The sequence below is a fragment of the Felis catus genome, chromosome D2 (genome assembly GCF_018350175.1).
Source record: "Felis catus isolate Fca126 chromosome D2, F.catus_Fca126_mat1.0, whole genome shotgun sequence".
NCBI classification, from domain to species: Eukaryota; Metazoa; Chordata; class Mammalia; order Carnivora; family Felidae; genus Felis; species Felis catus.
The window spans coordinates 16470515-16493868 of NC_058378.1; the positions used below are offsets into that span (position 1 = coordinate 16470515).

At 44.3% G+C, this 23354-nt stretch overlaps 1 protein-coding gene across 6 annotated transcripts in view; it reads right to left on the reverse strand.

The window, feature by feature from the left end:
- The window catches only part of DISC1 (DISC1 scaffold protein), a 369472-nt gene that overhangs the window by 21405 nt on the left and 324713 nt on the right, over positions 1 to 23354 (reverse strand). For 4 of the 6 annotated variants that reach the window (XM_019813074.3, XM_045039941.1, XM_003993922.5 and 1 more), the window contains 2 exons: positions 18398 to 18674; positions 730 to 847 (listed from right to left, as the gene is read on the reverse strand). In XM_019813074.3, the coding sequence (XP_019668633.3) occupies positions 730 to 847; positions 18398 to 18674 (395 nt within the window). Of the gene's footprint in view, positions 1 to 729; positions 848 to 6047; positions 7539 to 18397; positions 18675 to 23354 lie in introns of those variants that run through there. The other 2 variants (XM_045039942.1, XM_045039943.1) reach the window with 2 other exon arrangements.

A 23354-nucleotide genomic window follows, 5' to 3' on the forward strand; every position in this document is an offset into this window, starting at 1 on the left:
CTAGAGACATGCCCACTTCTGATTGAATCATTGAAAACTGACAGAATGGGGCTTCATACCCCTTCATCCATCCACTCACCCTTCCATTTGCCCTCAAAATAACTAACCAGAACTGACGACGTCCACCCATCAGCCCGGGATGTAGGGCTCCATACGGACACATAACGATGCTTCCGAATGTTCTCCTGCCACCTTGCTCAGTGGCAACTGGTGTTGGTGAAGGCATCCGCGGATGGGACACCAAGTATGTGGAGTCTCGTGCAAGAAGAAATTGAAAGGGAATGATCCAAAGTCCTGTCAGTTATGACACTCTACTGCTCATTACAGAGCAGGATTGTACGGTAAAGAAAACCAAAGATGGAGTTGGGTTTCTTGGTACAGAGAAGCCCCTAGAAAACTGAGCCAGTCCACGTCACCACCATCTGAGCCCCACAAACCCAGCTTCCCACCTGCTGAAAACTGCATTTTGTTTTGGCCTTGTGTGTAGGTCTGAACTTCATGGTTAATTTTTAACGGTCAGGCTTAATCATCGAAAATGCTGAATTACCAAAAGCTAGAGAGCAAAACGTGGCACACAGGATTATCTCCGAGATCTAAGGTGTGCCGTGCTATAAATAACAGCAGTGTCTGTTTCCATGTGCTAGGGCATGGAAACACTGAGCCTTTTTTTAAGACTTGCTTTTACAAAAGAACCTAGCAGGTGCTTAATCTGCAAGATGAAAAGGATATGAATGAGATCTTCATCATGACTGTGAATTGCCGCATGCAGCTGATCTTCCAAGTACAAGAGCTTCTTGTCGATGGCTTCACATTTTTCTCCAAGTTCGGCAGAAAGGACCCAAGATTCCTGGCCAGAGAAAAAGAGCAAGATCACTCGTAAGCTATAGACTTTTTCGGAACCATGAACCCATCTGTAGTACCCAGTGGTACCCAGAGGAAAGACCTCCCAACAGAGCTCTCCCGGATTTGCAACCCAGGAGAACCATGCCAGAACCTCTGTCTTCCCTGGAGGTCATTCTTGAGACGACATGGGCCGATTTCAGTTTGTTACCGAATGACGAGCTCCACAGGTGACCTCCCTTCTGTGGTCATTTCAAAGGTTATTTCCAGTATGTCAACTCCTCATGTCGAATTATCAAAGGGGAAGCGTGAGTTTTCCAGCAGCATCCGTAGGCAAACTCACATTAAAACAGGAATTCTAATCCAAGGGAGGCCGGGGTGAGTCACAGGAACAACCAGGTTGACCTGTGAAGCTACTCCTTTAAGAGCACAGGGATCTAACAGAGCACTGGGTATTTGTTTACACACCAGTCACAATCCCTGAAAGTTAGACAGTTAAGGAGACTCTATTTTATTTTTTATTTGTTTAAACATTTATTTATTTATTTATTTATTTATTTATTTTGAGAGAGGGAGAGCTAGAGAGCCAGCAGGGGAGGGGCAGAGAGAGAGGAAGACAGGGAGTCCCGAGCAGGCTGTGCACTGTCAGAGCAGAGCCCGATGGGGGGCTCGAACTCATGAACTGTGAGATCATGACCTGAGCTGAAACCAAGAGCCGGATGCTTTAACCGACTGAGCCACCCAGGTGCCCAATTAGGGCGACTTTAGGTGTTTGTTGTATATGCAGCTGCTGCTGCCACGACCACGGATGCTAATTTGCTCTCTCTTTCACCCGAGCACAAGCCCCATAAGAGCAAGGTGGATGGTGTCTTGCTCACTGTGGGGTACAGAGCTTCTGACGCATGGCGGGCACAAGGTATCCATTGGTTCCGTGAATGAATATCCAAGTCTTGGAGCTCCTTCCATCCCAGTGCTCCCCCTTCAAACTTCTGTCCCACACATGAACCCCGAAGTGCCCTCTTCATCTCACTTGCCACCACGAAACCACCACAGAGCAGAGGCCACACTCTCCCCTCTCACAACCTGCCACTAGGCCCACCCCAGTTGTGTCCCCTCATACCCTTACACACAGCCGCATTTTGGCCGACTGGATGGCCCCGTTGCCTTCTGGCACAACATTCCGCCTGCCATTCTGATCCGCGTTAGGTTCTCACAGGCATGGGCTATCCACTCATCCCAGACCCTCAAGCACATGACCTGGCATAGAGAAGCCCACAGAGTTTTAAAAGAAAAGAATGAACAAGGTCAAAAAAAAAAAAAAAAAAGAGAGAGGAAATAGGGAATCTTAGAATCAAGGAAAAGGGAAAAAAGGAGCATTATGCTTAGTGAGAGAGGCCAGACAGAAAAAGACAAATATTGCATGATATCACTTCTTTGTGGAATCCAAAAAGGCAACTTAGTAGAAACAGAGCATCGAATAGTGGTTAGCAGGGCCTGGAGGGTGGGGGTGGGAGATGTTGTTCAAAGGGGCAAACGTGTCTCTAGAAGATGAATAAGCCCTAAAGCTCTAATGCACGGTACAGTGATTACAGTCAACAATACTATACTATAAACTTCAACAATGCTAACAGACTAGATGTTAAACATTCTCACCACAATCAAGAAATGATAATTATGTGACGTGATAGAAGCGTTAGGTAAAGCTAGGGTGATAATCATATTGTAATACATAAACATCCCAAGGCAACATGTTGCATACCTTACACCCTGTTCTATGTCAATTATATTTCAGTAAAAAAAAAAAAAACAAAAAACTAATAACAATACATAAATAAATAGATAAATAAGCAGCAAAAAGTAGACTCAGAACTAAAATCTAACCAAATGTAAAAGTAATATTTTCCCAACTCAGAGTGAAAGTCTTAAAAAGTATGCTAAAAAGAATTTTGCACAAGGAAAAGAATTAAGATATATATTTAGATTAAACTGCAGGGTTACGACCAAAGCTACAATTAATACCCAAAAACAACAACAAAATGCCCAGGTGTGGTGATATTTACTGTTAAAAAGGCCTTAGAGATCCTGAGTTATGTAATATTATAATTGGAGTCCATGAATAATCATTAAGTCCAGATATGTAATTTAATATTCATTATATTAACTCCACAATGCTTTTGAGTTTATATCCCAATTGGTCAACTATCTTAGAATAGAACAGGGCTAAGGGGAACGACAAGTAACTATTGCAAATATTGGAGAAGTCCTTTATACTGCAAGTAAATGTATATACAGAAGGGAAAAAAAATCTAGTGACAACCTCATACAATTTTCAAGGACAAATGGACACAATTAGACAAAAAGGCACGTGAAGCGTGCACGAAGGTCTGCCCATAATTGACCACAGCTGGGATGACGGGAAGACAGCAAATATGTAACAATCACATATACGTCCGTGTTTTACTGATCCTAAAAGTAATACCATTATCATTCAAAGATGCAGAATTACAAGGCAGACAAATTGCATGGAAGCAGAGGCCGTGGGCACTGAGCGACGCCACAGTCATGCATGAAATAAAGGAGACATGATGAAAAAGAGCATCTGGAGGAAAACGATGGACAGAGGTGAAAACACAAGTCCTATGCGGAGAAAAGCATAGCGCTTTTGTTTTTAATCTTTATTTTTGAGTCAGAGAGAGACACACACACAGAGTGTGAACAGGGGAGGGGCAAGGAGAGGGAGACACGGAATGTGAAGCAGGCTCCATGCTGTCAGCACAGAGCAGACACGGGGCTCGAGCTCACCAACCATGAGATCATGGCCCGAGCTGAAGTCGGATGCTTAACCAACTGCGCCATCCAGGTGCCCCAGAAAAGCATAGTGTTTGGGGGGGAAATATATACGACTGAAAATACACTTGAAGAGAGGGAAAAAAAGTATAGGCTCAGAACATGGACCTGAGGAACAGAAAGTACATAAGATGTGGCCAAATGACTTAATCCTCATCTTCAGGCTCAGGGCCACCTGGTCGGTTGAGCGTCCGACTTTGGCTCAGGTCATGGTCTCGTGGTTCATGAGTTCAAGCCCCACGTCGGGCTCTGTGCTGACAGCTCAGAGCCTGGGGCCTGCTTCAGATTCTGTGTCTCCCTCTCTCTCTGCTTCTCCCCTGCTCACACTCTGTCTCTCTCTCAAAAATAAATAAAGATTTAACAAAATTTTTAAAAAATCCTCATCTTCAGGCTGAAATAAATATAAATCAAAGCTGAATTAAGTTCCTTTAAAACCTGGCTTGACACCCCACACCCCCCCCCACAAACAGGCAACTCCCACCTGTTTGCCTTTTAAAATTATGTACAGACTGATAGTGATTGTGTGCATTTGGGAAGCCAATTTCAGACATATAACAAACACTTTGAATTGTTCATTGTCTCTAATCCAATAATTCTGTTTCCTAGAATCGATCACAATGGAAAAAACTTTTATTTAAATTTAAATATTTTTTATTAAGCCTTTTAAATAAGTATGGAAAATGTTATCATATATGTTAAAGAAAAATGTATTTCAGTAATGCAAAGGTAATTGCATGAGAAGTATGGGAAAGAGGAAATAAATGCTGAACAATAAAAGAGATGGTTAAAATAAATCTGGTATATTCGATTCATATTTAGCTATTCACAAAATATTTAATGATGAGGCAATACATAATAGATAAAGCATGCAAATGTTAACAATTATTATTTCAAGGAAGGGTGTTATAGAAGGTTTTTATTTTCTTCTCTGTACTTTGTTGTATTTTCCGTATCTCTAAAATAGAAGAAAGAAAAACATTACCAAGAACGCTAGTTCAAACCATAATGGAAAAGTATGGAAGGAATACATGTGAATATTTTATAGAACAATTTTACAGATTAAAAAGACACAAAGAGGGGCGCCTGGGTGGCTCAGTCAGTTAAGCATACGACTCCTGATTTTGACTCAGGTCTTGATCTCACAGTTCGTGAGACTGAGCCCCGCTGTCAGCCTGGAGCTGCTTGGGATTCTCTCTCTCCTTCTCTCTGTCCCTCCCCTGCTCAGGCAATGAATGAATGAATGAATGAATGAATGAATGAACAAATAAATGTGTAAATAAATAAATAAATATCTCTACATATTAAAAAAAAGGACACAAAGAGGCAAAAATAATCAGATTCAAAGAGCTCAAGGTTCTATGACCACTAACAGAAGATCTGACTGGCATCCTGACACTGGCTGTTTCCCTAAGTTACACAATCTCTACAAGGTTCCTGCACAAACCACTACTCGGTGGCCCGGCCGACTCTGCTCCTGAATTCCTGGTCCTGCGTGTGGCCTCGATGTGTGTTATTTGAGTTTATGGCTCTACTCTCATGCTCTCACTTGGAACCTTGGGAATCTAGGTTAAGACCCCACCCGAGCAGTGACAGCCGATGAAGGGCAGATTTACATATTTCTACCAAGCTGGTGAAAAATTCTGCTCTCTCCAGAGGAATCCTAGTTGTCTGTAGAGGCTAAAGCGGGACCAGAGCCATTAATACAAGCTGAGCACAGCAGCAGAGGTCCTGCCTGTTAACCTTAAACTCGAGGGACTGGTCAGAACTTCCTTGTATTTTCCATGCTATGCCCAGGTAGAGCAGAGTGCCTGTGTGGCCACAGCAATACAGCTTTCCAGAACCTTGCCTCTCTATTGTCAAGAGACAGTTTACTATTCCCTCCCCAACTCCACCTTGAGCCTGGCTGGGCCGCTGAGAATCTTTCAATGGACGGAACATGGCAAAGGTGACTTTCCTGACATCCAAAGCCAGCTCATAATAGATGATGTTTTCTCAGATCACGTGCCCTGGAACGCGGTCTCCATGCAGTGAGGAAGCCCAGGGTCCATGGTCAAGCCACGTGTGGGTGTCTGGTTGAGACTCCCAGTGCTCTTCATGCACTAGGCTCCTCTTGGCTTGAAATTTGTAACGTTTGCTTCCATTTTTATTATTAAATTAAATGTGGCAAAGGGCGCCTGGGTGGCTCAGTCGATTAAGCGTCCAACTTCAGCTCAGGTCATGACCTCACGGTCCGTGAGTTCAAGCCCCGAGTCGGGCTCTGTGCTAACAGCTCGGAGCCTGGAGCCTGCCTCCGATTCTGTGTCTCCCTCTCTCTCTGCCCCTCCCCCGTTCATGCTCTGTCTCTCTCTGTCTCAAAAGTAAAATAAAACGTTAAGAAAAAAAAAATTAAATGTGGCAAAAAAAAAAAAGCCAAAAAATGAAAACCTCACATGACCATATGACTTGATAATAAACAGCACCCCCTACAAAGTCACTGGTGTTCCTAGCTGTAATGGAATTTTGTAGGATTTGCGATTCGGAATGGATGAATTTCAGGTTGTTTGGCATTTCAAAGTGGCTTTGAAAACTCTCCACTAATTCGCCCCATCAGCCAGACGTGGGTGGGAGTAAGTCTTCAAATGATTCCAAGCTCCACGATCCAGTCATCCAGCTAACGCTCAAACAGTGTGGGGCAGAGACGGCCCTCCCCACGAGGCCCCATCCAAATTGCTGACCCACAGACCCATGCGTACAGCAAACGGTTGTTCTAAATCACTAAGTTGGGGTGATCTGTTACGCAGCTGTCGTAGCCAGCACAGCAGGCTGCGCAGGTTTTACCGCACAGGATCCCTCGTGGGTCGGGGGGACTGTTGAAGAACGCCAGCCGGAAGTACACTCTCACCGGTCCCAGCTAAAGAGCCACACCCAACACTGACTAGCTCTTGAAACTCAACCACGTGCTAATGCCCACGCCGGGCCCAGGTGGGGAGGTCCCAGCCGTGCTCAGAGCTGCAGCAATGAGCTGAGATGTTCAAGAAGGAGATCTTGATGAGCCACCACTACCATCGGTGCCTGGTCCCCAGATCCCTGGCTCCCGGTCAGATGTGCAGGCAGGGCTACGGACCAGCGCAGGCATACATCCTCAGCAACATATCTGCTTGCGATAACACCAACAGGGCCTCACTCCCTTCTGCCTTTGGGAGAATTGACTCTTCCTGTAGCAGACGTCTCAGCACGGGAAGGGGCTTCCAGCACAAGACGTAGAAGGAACAGGCCAGTGGATTTCTGCCTTGGTGTCTCACGTTCACCCCGGGGGACACACTCACTGCATGGAATGGCTATGTCCTCCTCAGAACGTGAGTGTTGCATTCTACAGTCACGCAAGATGGCAGCCTCTACGGGAAGCATCAAGCATGCTTTCTCTCTTGCCTTGAGAACGCCTTTCCTGAGTGTGTTCTTTTAAGCCAGCGGGTTTAAGGCTTTACGCCGCAGAGATGACGTGGCAGGAGAGCAGGGGGCTTTGCCGTCAACCATACCCCAGTTTCTGATTTTACCCGCTTTATTTGTCTACACCTCGATGGAGAGTTAAAACAAGCAAAGGAAACAGGAGCTATTAACGGGGTTTTGTTTGCTTGTTTGTCTTTCAAACATGAAATCTTTAACAGAAATCTCTGGCGTTTCTGTTAAAGGGAACTGTAAGTCAGCCATACTGTTCGGGAGTCGACAGCTTGGGACAGAACTGAGTGACAATGAAACCCCTCATCTGAACACCCACCTTGTTTTCCAGGACATCAAATGCAAGCATTTATAAAGGGCCACCTCAGTCAGGGCCACTAAGGATGTCATGAGCCCTTCCCGGAGGATCTTGATACCTAGGAGCAGAGAGAATTGCAGCTGGCAGGGGGGGGACTTAGAAATCATCTAGTTCAATTCTTCCTTTTGTACACACGGAAAGCATCTCAAAGAGCCTGAAGGTCATACACTGAGAAAGGGGCAGGTTGGGGTCTAAGACACGGATTTCCCAGATCTAGCAGGTTCTTCCCTCAGAGTCTGACTTAGCCGTGCAGAGGGGAAACACAGAAAGGGATTCTTGTTGGGCTGGCCCAGGGTGGGAATTGGGGGGGAGGGGAGGGCACAAAACGATGATGGATAGAAATCAGAGAAGTAAACGGTGCCTGAAGATGTGACCTCTCCTCTCTTCCACCCTCAGAACTCTGTGAAGTCTGCTCTGATTCCTGGAGGGCTCTGTGTCATTAAGGGGGTGTCTCCTCCAGGATTCAGATACGTATCAGCTGGAGGTGGTGATAATGGCCACAGGACAAGCTGGCTGCAGGGGTGAGCCAGGAACCTTTTGTCCACATGCCCATAAAACAGGAGGCTGGTTTGTAACATTCATTTCCATTTGCATTATTAAATTAAATGTGGCAAAAAAAAAAAAAAACCCAAAACCAAAAACCCCACATGACCGATCCTTGATAAATAAACACATCACCCACTACAAAGTCACTGGTGTTCCTAGCTGAAATGGAATTTTGTAGGATTTGCGATTCGGAATGGATGAATTACAGGTTGTTTGGCATTTCAAACTGGCTTTGAAAACTCTCCAGTAACTTGTCATCTTTTCAGCAATTCAAAGTATGGCTTTTTTTTTTCCTTTCTGTACCTCTATCCCCTCACTTAGCCCTAGGAGGATTTTTCCCTATGGGTCAGAATGAAAGAAACATCACCAGGTAAATGGCCACACTGTTCAGCATTTCCCCTTCTCTGCCTGGCTAATACCATCTCTCTCTTCAACCCCCTTGCAGATTCAGGGTGCCTGGGTGGCTCAGTCAGTTAAGCGTCTGACTCTGGATTTCAGCTCAGGTTACGATCCCAGGGTTGTGGGATCAAGCCTCATGTCACGCTCTGCATTGAGAGTGGAGCCTGCTTGGGATTCTCTCTCTCTCTCTCTCTCTCTCTCTCTCTCTCTCTCTCTGTCCTTCTCTCTTTCTCTCTCTCTCTGGACCTCTACCCTTGCTCTCACGCTCTCTCTCTCTTAAATAAAAATAAAGACATTAAGAAAAAAAAAGGGGTGCCTGGGTGGCTCAGTCAGTTAAGCGTCCAACTTCAGCTCAGGTCATGATCTCACAGTCTATGAGTTTGAGCCCCACATCGGGCTCTATGCTGATGGCTCAGAGCCTGAGGCCTGCTTCAGATTCTGTGTCTCCCTCTCTCTGCCCCTCCCCTGCTCATGCTCTGTCTCTCTCTGTCTCAAAAATAAATAAAAACATTAAAAAACAAACCCTGTAGGGGCACCTGAGTGGTTCAGTCAGTTGAGTGTCCGACTTTGGCTCATGTCATGATCTTGCAGCTTGTGAAATCGAGCCCTGAAGCGGGCTCTGTGCTGTTAGTGTGCAGCCTACTTCAGATCCTGTCTCCCTCTCTCTGCCTCTCCCCCACTCATTCTCTCTCTCTAAAAAAAAAATATATATATATATATATATATGTTAATATTTTATTTATTTTTGAGAGAGAGAGAGACAGAGTGCAAGCAGGGGAAGGGCAAAGAGAGAGGGAGACACAGAATCTGAAGCAGGCTCTAGGCTCCCGGCTGTCAGCACAGAGCCCAACGCGGGGCTCAAACTCATGAACCACGAGATCATGACCTGAGCTGAAGCCAGACACTTAACAAACTAAGCCACCCAGATGTCCCTATATATAATATGATATGATATGATATGATATGATGATATGATATGATATATATTATATATAATATAATATTCATATATATAATATATATTAACCCTAAAGGTTCCATTTCTTCCCCACTTCTTCTAGGAAGGCTTCTGGATCCCTCGATCTCCTATACCACCTCAACCCAGTTAGGACTCAAGCATGTTACTTTTTTTAATGGGTACATACCCTCCTACTACTTCAGAAGGTAGCACAGGGTGTCTTGCCATCCCTGAACCCAGTGACTAATGCCCTGCCTAGCACTCCAGAGGTGCTCAGTAAATATTTGTGGAAGAAACAAATGGGGATCCTTCTTTACACCACGTCGAGAGGAAGCTAGGCTGTTTCTCAGATTGCAATGCCCGTGGCATCCTCTCGCCAGAGTGCGAAGAGCCAGGCGGGAGGCCCGTGAGGACACCTCTCTGAACGCAGTCCCTTTCCCTCAGTGCAGACAGGAACAGGCTTGCCTGGGATCCATCCCTGCTTTCCAGGGTCACTGGCAAGTCCCTTCTATACAAATGCATCTTGCAGGTGCCTCAGAAAAAAAGCCAGACATCTCCCCTTCTGTCCCACGTGGGCACGATTCGGGAGCACCAACTCGGCTGGGTGGTATTTCAGATATAATTTGCCTAACTCACCTCATGACCAAAACCTGTAGACTTGAATGTGTGGGCAGAAATGTTCAGCTGTGTTGAATCAGCGATGATGCCAAATAGCTATCCTACTCACCAAACCCAGGAGGCGTGATTTAAAACAGAAAAGAAGATTTCCTTTGCCGGGCAGGATTTTCCCATCAAAATGACTTTCTACAACATCGATTGACAAAAGTTTACCCTCAGATCCCAAACTGCATTCAGGTGCTAGTCTGTACAGATGCCGACATCTCACACTCTGGTGAAAACCAGTCACACACTCTGTGGCCCGGGGCTCCGAGAACTTTTTAGCCGTATTTCCCAATCCTTGCCTAAGACACTTCGAACATACCAACATTTAACATTTTCGTTTTAAAACTAGAGCCCAGACGCAAAGGATAGGGAATATATTACATAATAGTAATTGTTTCGAAATGAACAAGTATCTGGTATCTGGTAACAACAATATTTCCTCAGGCTGCACCTAGAGCAGTAAGGAAATCATATCGATTATTTTCATTCTGAGTAGAAAATGCGTGTGAACAGGAAGCCGTGTACTTTAGTTTGCTAGTTAGGCAGATAACGCCGTAGCTGCCAACTTTATTTATGAAAGGCTCCCGCTCCTAACAGAGCACACATTTCCAGAAATGTTGTCCATCACTGGTGATCCGCCACAAATTTCAGCAGATGAGCTACACCTTGCCTTGAGTCAGTGGATCGAGAAGTTTAAACTGTTGATTTTTTTTTTTCAACGTTTATTTATTTTTGGGACAGAGAGAGACAGAGCATGAATGGGGGAGGGGCAGAGAGAGAGGGAGACACAGAATCGGAAACAGGCTCCAGGCTCTGAGCCATCAGCCCAGAGCCCGACGCGGGGCTCGAACTCCCGGACCGCGAGATCGTGACCTGGCTGAAGTCGGACGCTTAACCGACTGTGCCACCCAGGCGCCCCTGATTTTTTTTTTTTTAATGCTGTCAGAAGTACTTCCAAAGGGAGAGGCAGTGTGATGTCTGAAATGGGAAAACCTTATAACCAAAGTAAGAATTATTGCCATGATTTCAAAATTCACCTGATAAAATCAACAAGGACCTTTTAGGTCTACATGTCATGTGGGAAATGCACTGAGTTGGGTGCTACCCTTCAAAGTCATCAAATACCCTCCCCCCTCCTTGCTAGGGAATGGGGTCAGTGAAGGAAAGAAGTCCCTACCTTGGATACCCTACTCTTTGCTGTAACTGAACAGATGACTTAGATCCCCGTTTTCTTTGGCCACGTGCTAAGGCATCAGCAGTAGCTGCATATCCATAAACATATTTACTTCCTGCACTAAAACCCACAGGCTACATAATAAAGAAAGGACAGGTGACAGAGCAGTGTTCCCTTATGATTGGCAAGCCACTTGCATTAATGGATCACTTGAGCCACGGCAGTAGTTAAGTTTAAAAAAAAAAAACTTAACCCCACACTGCACATATACAAACCTGCAAAAAAAAAAAAAAATGTGACTTGAGCCTCATGATGTTTGTTCTGCTGTTAAGATTCATTCCCTCTTCTATAGCTTGAGGTAAACCAGATGTGATTACCACCATCCGTGAGCTTAGCTGATGCATTAAAGCATTTCCTTAGCTCGGTATTAAAATCACAGCCTTAAATATGTTCCTTTGGGCTGTTTTCCAAAATATTTGCTTGGCAAATACATTCCAGGAATGCTATATGGTTTTCTTTTTCTTTTCTTTTTATTGTCCACATAAAGAATATTTACCTAAGAAAAACTCCTGTCCGTACTACAAATAATATCTTGTACATCTATTTGAAATAGACTCCATGAGTATTTGTCTTTACACATGAACACTCATTCTATAGTCATTAATGCCAGCAAGCAGAGAGGCACAAATTAAGAAATTGAAGGCATATCTTTACTACTCCGTGTAATACAAGTATTCATCCAAATACCCAAGTTATATGGCTACACCCGGAGTAAGTGGGTATTTCTTTTAAAAGCATCCAGATGTTGTGAGTGGTAAGGAAAGCATTTGAAATATTTAGTTGTCTTTCGGTCAAAGTGAGCAATAAATTGTCTTCACGTATCTGCACACTTATCACAGAGAAGGTGCTGAGAAACAGGTTCTAAATAGGACCATTTACCAGAACAACAACAAAAGTTGTTTCAGTAAAAGAAAGAATGGGCTGTTAATTTGTATATGTTAATTAGCCTACGGTTTCCAGCTTACAGGAAGGACACTGTTTGAAAGGCTATATTTTATATCACATGATCACTCAAGAGACTTTACACTGTTTTCCTTTTAGCATACATCCGTTGAACATCAAAGTCCAATAAGGCCAGACTCTACCAGAAACTTCGAGGAAAAATCTATTTGTAAATAATAGTCATGCCATCAGCAAGTACTTAGATAATTTCTATGCAACATAAGCATTCAGACTTGGGGGGGTAGTGATGTCAAATCCTAAAACCCTTTTGTATAAGAAAATGAAAACAGAACACAGTTGGAGGGATTCCACGTGAGGAGAATGTGCTCTGCAAACTGCCTCTTGCCAATACTGATAAAGAGGAATTATAAGAACAGAATCAAATGACAACTTTCACCTGCGTTCATTTCAGATTAAAAATTTTTGCATTTCTAAATATTTTTTCCTCGTTAGTATAGTGGTAAGTATCCCCGCCTCTCTGAATATTTTTTGTAAACGATGCAAATATGAAACTACCAGAATTACTGTTTTTAAGTGCCAATGGGGGCCTCAGGGTGGCTCGGTCAATTAAGCTTCTCTTGATTTCAGCTCAGGTCAGGATTTCACGGTTTGTGAGTTCAAGCCCCATACTGCACTTTGCGCTAACAGCGCAGAGCCTGCTTGGGATTCTCTGTCTCCCTCTTTCTCTGCCCCTTCCCTGCTCTATTTCTCTTTAAATTAATTAATAAAATAAAATAAAATAAAATAAAATAAAATAAAATAAAATAAAATAAAATAAAATAAAATAAAATAAAATAAAATAAAATAAAATAAAATAAAATAAAATAAGTGGCCTGGGTGGCTCAGTCCGTTAAGCATCCGACTTCGGCTCAGATCATTATCTCACCGTTCCTGAGTTCGAGCCCTACATCGGGCTCTGGGCTGACAGCTCAGAGCCTGGAACCTGCTTTGGATTCTGTATCTCCCTCTCTCTCTCTCTCTCTGCCTCTCTCCAGCTTGCACTCTGTCTCTGTCTCTTTCTCTCTCCCCAAAATAAATAAACATTAAAAAAATTAATAAATAAACAAATGCCAATGTTTAATTCTGGTTCTGGATGTCACCCAGTGGGAGGAGAGCTCATCTTCCGCTCTATGCAGATCCAGGTCTCCCACCTGCTCAGGCTCAAAGGGGCGGGAAGTTGTGACAGCCAGCTTGTGGGGTACAGGAAGTTCCTGATTTTAGCAGCTCCGGCCCCCAAGAGGTGAGAGAATCAGACAGCGGCCGAGGCATGACAAGGGGGGCAGAGGGTGAATTCATTTTGCAGAAATGCGCAACCCTGCATTTTAAAAATCTCTCAGCAACTCCAAAGAACCCACCGCACGGTCCTCAGATAAGCCTCCAGCGTTACAAATGCCGTTAGTCCTTGCCATGTAGGAGGTGACAATTTTCTATCGATCCCTCAGCCTTCGTTAGTCAGGGAATGACAAGGAATTTCCAAGGTGAAAGAGTCTCCAAGAGCCCCCCAAGGCTGGTTTCCTCAGAAGCACTGACCTATTTTTAATTAGTGAAAGAAATGCCACAGTTAGGCCCTGGAGCACAGAAACGTGGTTCCGTGGTTTTAAAAAAAGGAGGCAAAGCAGGCTGATCAGAAGAGCCCACTTCCTTTCCTTGGGCAGGTGAAGGAGGCTGAGTTGCTGACAACATTAATTAACTGAGAGAAGCAGCAGGAGCCGCTAAATGATGACAGTGGAAGCCCCTGCCCACCCCCCCTCCCCCAGCTTGCCCTGCGGCTCTGCGGCCTCTCAACAACTTGGGGGCCAAGGCCGGGGCCAGGGCGGGAGCCAGGGCGGGAGCCAGGGCGGGGCCCCGAGGAGCCTGCGCACTCCTGCTCCTATCGGATGAGCCGTGTTTGTTTCTAATTCTAGGTATGCCAGCTGTACCTGAAATTCTAATTACACGATTTAAACAAACACTATGTAGAGCAATGAAACATTCACGTGAAGGAGACTTCTTGTCTCTACATACGCCAAGGTTCAAAACCTTGGGAAAATTCAGTCATGTTTGAGAGAGAAAAAAGAGGAGGCTGACGACTGTTTTGCAAGCGCTCTGTCCATCTCCAGGGAAACCCAAACTGGAAAGTGTCAGCGATGCATTATTGTTGCGGTTTCTGCAAGACGGGCCACGAGAAGAGGAACTAGGAGGTGGTTTGAGAGACCTGTGTCCTATAATAAAAGCTACACCGTCTGGCTGTGTCTTATTGCGAATTTCTTTCGTCACGGACAGCACGCTGGCTATTCCAATACTGCGGGAGAAAGCTCTGGTCCTTTGTTGGCCTTTTTAAGCCTCTTTGGTGGCAGCTTACTGGCTTGGAAAGGAAGCAGCTGGGGTTAGGGGAGAGTGATACTGTCCGGGGAACTCCGCGGGAGGAGAGCCCACTTTGTAGGAGAAACAGAAAGCACCCCAGCAGGACAGTCTGCAGACAGGAAAGAGAGAATTACGCAGGTATTATGGCCAGAACAGCGAGTACAAAAGAGCAACTTCACAGTGGAGGAAGCTGGCTCACTGATTTCCCCAGCTCCTGTCTGGCCCCGGTGCAATTTCTGCACCGTCTGTAAACCGGGGCCAACAGCAGCTGATTGTTTCCAGAGTCCGTGGAAAGGCTTGCGGGCCAGCAGTAATGAAACAGAAAAAGAAGTGTTCTTCCAATCGGAGGAAGTGCATGCTAAAATTGGCCCTTGGCCCTGTGGCCAAATTCCTCTGCAGCGAAGCCCCAAGCAAATGACTTTGCCTTAATGGGCCCAGCTGTAAAATGGGGGAACCCGTAAGGAGATGCACATGGGGGGAAAGCTTTAATTAACGAGAAACACTCCCACTCGTTACAACAACGTACAGCGGAAATGCACGTACCCACGTGGGCCACTTGAAGCACACGGTGAAGGCTCTGAGAATCCGTGCCCCGGTGGGCCTCCCTAAGAAGTCAGCAATTTTTCATGGAGGATTTGGGTTATAAAGAAACTGACTGCCTTCGGGCGGTCATGCTTCAGTAGAGAAACCCTGTGCGGGATGGCCAGCCCCAGCAGGGAGTTCCAGAGCAAAACCAACTCCCAGCTGCAAAGCGAGTACACGCTTTAGCCACTGGGTAAGCCCACAAGTACCCAGACTTCACTGGTTCCCTGGAAAACCCAGGCGGGAAAACGGGAACACCTTCCTAAGGAGCCTGCTGCTGTCTAAAATCCCATCTAAATACAAACAAGATTCTTCCTTTATTAAACCTTTCCTTTCTTGGATTATCTCCCACTAATTCGTTGCCTGCTTCTGCTTCTTGATAAAGAAAGCCAGGTATATTATTTTTAAAAGGTCTTAGGGAAACTTGTGGTTGCCAAAAAGGAGTGATAACACCCCCCCCCCAAAAACAACAAACCCATTTTTTAAAGCCTCTCCTCACTGCTAGATGCATTATCTTATTGAAATCCTTACAACCTCACAAGATAGTTTTTATTGTCCTCTTTTGGGGGAGGGGGGGAGGGACAGGGTGTTTAGCGTAAATGCAGCCTGTAGATGGTCTAACTCGAATCAGAGCAGAGACTCTGAGGCTCAGGCTGTCTGCCTCACTCTACTGTCTTAACGAGAGCCCCGAGCCGGGTGCCCCGATCCCAACACCTATAGCCTCGCTCTTAAACAAGCGATGTTATTTTTAAAACTTTGGTCACCTTTGTAAAGTTATAGATGATAAAATTCACTCTGGTGCAAAGTTACAGACGTAGGTACACAGGTAACTACCACCACAATCAAGGGACAGAATGGTTCTGTTACACACACCCCCAAATTCCTCTCTGTTGCGCTTTGTGAATCATTCTCTTCCCCCAATCCTTGGCAACAGCTCATTAGTTTTGGCCTTTCTAGAAAATATCTACCCATCTTAACACATCTGCCACTCACGAATTCAAAGGGTGACCGACCACCCTTCGATGTGAATGTAAACCCAGAAAAGCGGTAAATTGGATGAGGCCTGGTGCAGGACACGAAGACATCACTGAAAGTTTAGCAAAGCTTTAAAATACCCTCTGTCTCCCCCACCCCTACCATGATAGCAGCAAAAAAAAAACCCAAAAAACCTGTGGGAAACCCTCAGAATTTCAGTGGGTGGTGGGGAGCTGGGGGTGGGCCCCAGAGCTCAGAGAAGCAGCCACTGTAGTTCTGCTCCCTGGGGTACAGTCCGGGCCTCCTCCTCACCAGAAACTTTAAGTATCATTCCATGGTAAGGCTCTACACTATTCTTCCTTGGCTCTGAACTTCCTACTTCTAGGCAAACAGAGCTGTTTTCCCACAGTCAGACTGGCAGGTGCTTACAATCTTGTGCCCACTGGTAGGTGCTTTATAATCTTATGGAGGAAGAATAATCCTATACCTGGGAAAGTCATCCCCCAGAGAGCCTGGAAGAACAGATGAGCACAGCAACAAAGGAAGGGAGGCAGGGAGACAGACTCCCGCAACAGGTGGAATTTGCTGAACCAGTCCTGAGCTCCAGGGAAGGCCCATGTCCCAGCCTGACCCCCTTCACACACCTGGCTTGACCCCTGCCTGTCCTGGCACTGAGCTCCTGGGAGCCCACCGTGGGCAGCCAACCCTACCTCCAAAGCCTAGGACCCTGAGCCCACTGTTTCTTCAGCTCGGGACTCCCATTCGCTTGCTTGCACGCCACTTCCCTCCACACCAGAATCTTCTTTCCAGCCGGCCAACTGCAACAGGCAGCGAGTTTTCAGTCACTCTACCAACAGGGCTGGTGGCCAGGCTTTGGGGAGGATTCCACCTGCAGAGTTTCAGCTAACAAAGGAGTTGAGATCATCTATAGCCTAATTTAGAGCCCAATTTATGAGGCCAGCAGGATTCCAGAGACTGACAATAGCCTTCCTTCTCAGAAGGTTATTCAATTCAAATATAGGATCAAGTATCAATTTCCCAAGCAGAAGGCGGTGACTGTAGCATGTGTTGTCAGCAAGTGTCTGCTCTCTGGGAAGACCAAGGGCCTACAGATAGGACAGGCAGGCCTACCTGGGGGCGGGGGACGTGGTAGCAAAGGCCCAGGGAGGGGAGGGACCTCTAATGTCAAATGTGAGCCGTGAACATGAAATGACATGTTCCTCCAGCCTCACCAGGCTTTTGCTTCCTTTTAATATTCAGAACACCTGGGTACCTGGCCAGAAAAAGCTCCAAAGACCCCTGTTGTGGTTCTAAAATGGGAAAAGAAGTTTCCTAGAGTCCTTTTATCATAAGGTGTCTTCCTAGGGTTGGAGAGGTTGGGGGGAGAAAGATGGACTGGTGAGAGAAGGGAAGGGGAGGGGGGAAAGGGGAGAGAGGAGAGGGGAGGGGAGCTCTTCTCTGTGAATCTAGGTCAGCCTTGGAGTAAAATGTTATATAAATCCACATTTTCATTATATATATGATATATATCATATATATATCATAAGCCAAGTATTAGGTTTTTTAAAAAAATGAAAAGAGCATGGGACGCCTGGATGGCTCAGTCACTTAAGCATCTGACTTCGACTTGGGTCATGATCTCGTGGTTTAGGAGTTCAAGCCCCGCATCAGGCTCTGCACTGATAGTGTGGAGCCTGCTTGGGATTCTGTCTCCCTCTGCCCCTCCCCCACTGGCGCTCGCTCTCTCTTTCAAAATAAATAAATAAACTGGGGAAAAAATTTAAAGCAATGAAAAGAGCATATTACAAAGAGCATAAAGGCCCATTACCACTTTGTTTGGGCCAAAACAAAGGGATATGTACGTATATTTGAGAATGCGATTCTAATAAATAATGATATATAGATTCTAAATATATAATTAAAATCACAGGTGACATATGTAATAGTATATGCAATAATTATATGTTATATGTGACATATATGGCATATGCTATATATGGTAATTATATACCAGGTTTATATTCTAACTCTAGCCATTAAATTAGAACATAGAACTAAAAATACCAAAAGTGATTTTTTTTTTGTTCTTCTACATTTTAAACTTCTGCAAAGATTCTACGTTATTTTGTAATCATATTCCAGGGTTATTAATACCTTCAAAAGTTTGCATGGTTCAATGGGTCGCCCTCCCAATATTTACTGTTCCCATTTGGAGGGGGGATCCAGAGTACCCCTCAGGGTAGGCCCCCTGCTGGGGCTATGGGGATGGACAGACCTCCTTCTGTTCGCTGCCAGCGCAGTGCAGAGATGCGGTCAGGTGAACCTGCCACTCTTCGAAGGCCTGCCAAGGGATCCTCCTCTCGTCTTCAGAGTGGAGCCTGGAGGGGATGGCAGGAGTGTCTGGACCGGTAGCTCCCCCTGAGTCTTCTATAAGCCTCTCCTCTTCTGTGGACAGGGCACTCCTGGCCTCCCGGAGCTGTAGGCTCTGGATGAGCAACCGACAAGCTTCCAAGTCAGCTTCCCACACTTTTCCAAGCAGTGGACACTTGCAGCTAAGACCCAGGGGAAACGAAGGCATGAAAATGTATTCAGTGACATTTCATCCTACCAACTCAATAGCCTGTCTACCTGGCTAAAAGTTAGCTAGTCTTCTTACTGTTAACAACTGAATTTTATATAGTGATGGACTGTTTCCACCAGAAGGTAGAGGGGGGCCAAATATGTGTCCCGTCGAGTTAACAGTGAAATAACTCTTGGTCCTTCGTAGCTACTTGTTTTAGATCTGGTGTAATACAACACGGCCTCTGGTCATGTCTGTGCTCTAGCCCTGCTGGCTTCCTTTGAGTCCCCAGGCTTGTCCAACTCACCCAGCTAAGTGCATTTTCATGTGCTATTTCATATGCCTAGACTGTCCCTCCCCTCCCGCACACTCCCCTACCAACACCCACTCAGCCGACGTAAATGAATGAAGCAGCGCATAGGTAGTATAAACCATGGCAACAGCTATGCAGCTTCAGTGGCAAAAAGAAATAAGGAAGAGTGGACTCCGGCTGATGGGAAGAGTATATCCAACTACAGACAGCGCTCTATCAGCCCAGGCCAACTAAAGTTTCAATTCCAACTGAAGGAATATATAGGCTCGATGTTCACAAAAACTTTGATTTTTCATGAAAAAGCAAAAATCTGGGATTTTATAGGAAAACAAAACATGTTTCACCTCTCCATTCAGCTTCAGGCTGGATATTTTCTAGACATCTGTCTTCCCTTTAACAACCCCTCCTTCTACTATGTCTACTAATTTGCTATGCAATGTATCTATTGTGCTCTCAATTTCAATTACTTTTCAGTTCTACAATTTTTATTTCACTTTCTTTTCTACATTTCGGTGCTCTGTTTAAATGATCTATCATGCCCTCCAGCTTCTTAAGCATATTAATCATCATTATTTTAAAGCCTACATTTATAAATGATGAATTCTGATGGCAAAAGAATGAGACAGAAGCAACATTATTAAAATATTAGCTAAGAATGTTAAAATATTGACAAGGGATATCAAATTACACGTTCAGGAAACACTACAATCTTAAAACAGGAAAAATCAGGGGCGCCTGGGTGGCGCAGTCGGTTAAGCGTCCGACTTCAGCCAGGTCACGATCTCTCGGTCCGTGAGTTCGAGCCCCGCGTCAGGCTCTGGGCTGATGGCTCAGAGCCTGGAGCCTGGTCCGATTCTGTGTCTCCCTCTCTCTCTGCCCCTCCCCCGTTCATGCTCTGTCTCTCTCTGTCCCAAAAATAAATAAGCGTTGAAAAAAAAAAACAGGAAAAATCAAAGAAAAAAAAAATGCTCCTGGGTTCATCGCAGTGAAACTGCTAGGCACCAAAGCCAGAATAAAATTCTTAAAAGCAGCCAGATTAAAAAAAAAAAGGCATTAACTTCAAAGTAATAATAATACGGGGGACAGAAATGGTAGAAGCCAAGAGATGATAAAACAGTATCTTTAAAATGCTGTAAGAAGATAACTGTCAATCTAGAAATTGTACAATCATTTTCAATTTCCTTCAAAAACAAAAGCAAAATGAGGATATTTCAGATACATAAGAACTGAAATAATTCTTTGGCAACACATCCAGAAAAAAGGAAAGGATCCCAGTTGAAAACAAGGACATGCATAAAGAAAGGAAAAACAATGGGAAGAATAAATATGTAGGTAAGTCTAAGTAAATGTGAATGTAAAAAACAGCAATAGTTTTTTTGGTGATCTAGAATACATGTCGAATTAAAACACGTGACAACCAGCACAAAGGGAAGGAGGGTCCTCGTGTTGTCCAGAAAGCGAAAGAGTGCTCATTTATATCAGACTTTAAAAAGTCAAAAAATCATATGCAACCTTCTATGGTAATTGTAAAACAGGTTAAAAGAGTATATAACTGACAAGCTAATATGAGAGAACATTTTATTTTTAAAAATTTTTTTTTCAACGTTTATTTATTTTTGGGACAGAGAGAGACAGAGCATGAACGGGGGAGGGGCAGAGAGAGAGGGAGACACAGAATCGGAAACAGGCTCCAGGCTCTGAGCCATCAGCCCAGAGCCCGATGCGGGGCTCGAACTGATGGACCGCGAGATCGTGACCTGGCTGAAGTCGGACGCTTAACCGACTGCGCCACCCAGGCGCCCCAGAGAGAACATTTTAAAAATTAAACCTACTTTATTGTTGTTTTGCTATAATGAAAGCAGTAGACAGGAACGAACATGCTACAGATGGGGAAAGTGATAAAAGTGGAAACATTTTTACCATAGAAAAATCAAATATATTCGATTTACATTAAATATAAACAATAAGGATTGTATTTAAAAGGCAAAGATTTTAGACTAGAATAAAAAAAAATCAAAATCTATATGTTGCTTACAAAAGATGTGCTTTAAAAATAAGGATACAAACAGATGTCAAGTACAAGGGTAGGAATGACACATTATGAAAGCATTACTCTTTAGTGGGAAAAGGACAGTTTTTCAATGTATTATACTAATGTTGATTGAATATTACTATAGGAAAAAAATCAAATCATGATTACTGGCTCACATCATACAAACAAGTAGATTGTACATCAAAATGTGAAAGCTAAGGGGCGCCTGGGTGGCGCAGTCAGTTAAGCGTCCGACTTCAGCCAGGTCACGATCTCGCGGTCCGTGAGTTCGAACCCCGCGTCGGGCTCTGGGCTGATGGCTCAGAGCCTGGAGCCTGTTTCTGATTCTGTGTCTCCCTCTCTCTCTGCCCCTCCCCCGTTCATGCTCTGTCTCTCTCTGTCCCAAAAATAAATAAACGTTGAAAAAAAAAATTTAAAAAAATGTGAAAGCTAAAACATCAAAACTCCTAGAAGATAATGTAGGGTAACATCTTTATGACTTCATAGTAAGCAAAGATCTCTTAAATGAGATATAAAAAGGACAAGCCATAAAGAAAAAAATGATAAGTTTGATTTCATTTATATCATGAACTTATATACTTAACAACAAAAAAAAAAACACCACTGAAAGAATGAAAGTATAAGCCACAGAGTAGGAGAAATTATTTGTAACACATGTAACCAACAAAGGACTGATTTGAAAACATAGCAGGACTCCTACAGGTCAATAAGAAAGAGACAGACAACCCACTTTTTATTTATTATTTTCAATTATTTATTTATTTTTAATGTTTATTTTTCAGAGAGAGAGAGGGAGCACAAGCAGGGGAGGGGTGGAGAGAGAGAGAGGGAGACACAGAATCCAAAGCAGACTCCAGGCTCTGAGCCATCAGCACAGAGCCCGATGCAGGGCTCAAACCCACAGACCGTGAGATCATGACCTGAGCTGAAGTTGGACGCTTGACTGACTGAGCCAGGTGCCCCGACAACCCACTTTTTAAAAAAGGCAAAGACCGAAACAGGTACTTCACAAAAGAGGACTTCTAAATGGCCAGTAAGTAACTGATGAAAGGATGCTCAACACTATTAATCATCAGGAAAATGCATGTTACACCACAACATGATGGACTATACATCAACAACGTGGCTAAAATTTGAAAGTCTGACAATACCAAGTGTCAGAAAAGGTACAGAGCTATTAGTATTCTCACATACTGATGGTGGGAGTGAACATGAATGCAGTGTCTTTAAAATCTCTTTGATGGATGTACTGATGTTGAAATCATGTCAATCATTAAGACCTAGCAATGCAACTCCTAAGTATGTACTCAATGAAATGCATATATTGTCAATTCTCATATTCATGGTGATTATGTTCCATAAAGTCACCACGACCGCTGACCTAGCCAGTACTGAACAGGTGCTCCCCAGGGAAATGCAGGGTGAAGCTCCTGCCAGCCTCTGGTCACAGCATTTTCATCGACCAATCAATATATAACACTTTGTTATATGTGTTTCTGTTTGAAGACACCTTATTTAGAATCTACTGTTGATTCACTAACACTGAACTCATGGACAACAGCACTATAACTCACGCCTGGACATACATTATTTTCTCCATACAGCACATCACGGCCTTCTTGCCCTTAGGAGAACTAGACAGCGCCTCAGCATTCAGATTGGGCATCATTTCATTTCATTTCATTTTGTTTTATTTTCTATTTTAAAGAGAGAGAGGGAGAGAGAGAGAGAGAGAGAGAATGCAAGCAGAGGAGAGGGGCTGAGGGAGAGACAGAGAGTCTCAAGCAGGCTCCGTGCTCAGCACATAGCCTGATGCGCAGCTCAATCCCACGACCCTGGGATCATGACCTGAGACAAAATCAACAGTCAGAGGCTCAACCAACTGAGCCACCCAGTTGTCCCAGGCACCATTTTAAATAGTGAAATCACCATGAAAACGTGCAAAAATTTAAAAAACATGACACTAAGTAGACCCTGAGAATGACACTGGTTTGTAATATGAGAACTGTAAGAAGACAGAGCATTGCCTTGTTTGACCTCAGCTGAGAACATGCACGTCAGGTGACTCGAATTTTTCACCACTCTGTGCATGTCTATGAATGACAGTGAAAGCGCTGCAGGTATTGAGTTCAGGGTTACAAATAAATTTTAGTGAGCAGGCAAATTCACAGAATCCATGAACAATGAAGATCAACGTATACATTGATCATACGACATTGATTGTAACAGCCAAAACCTGGGAGAGAAAACGAACATCGTCAACGGAAGAATGGACAAATGGTGTGGTATCCATTTGTTGGAATATC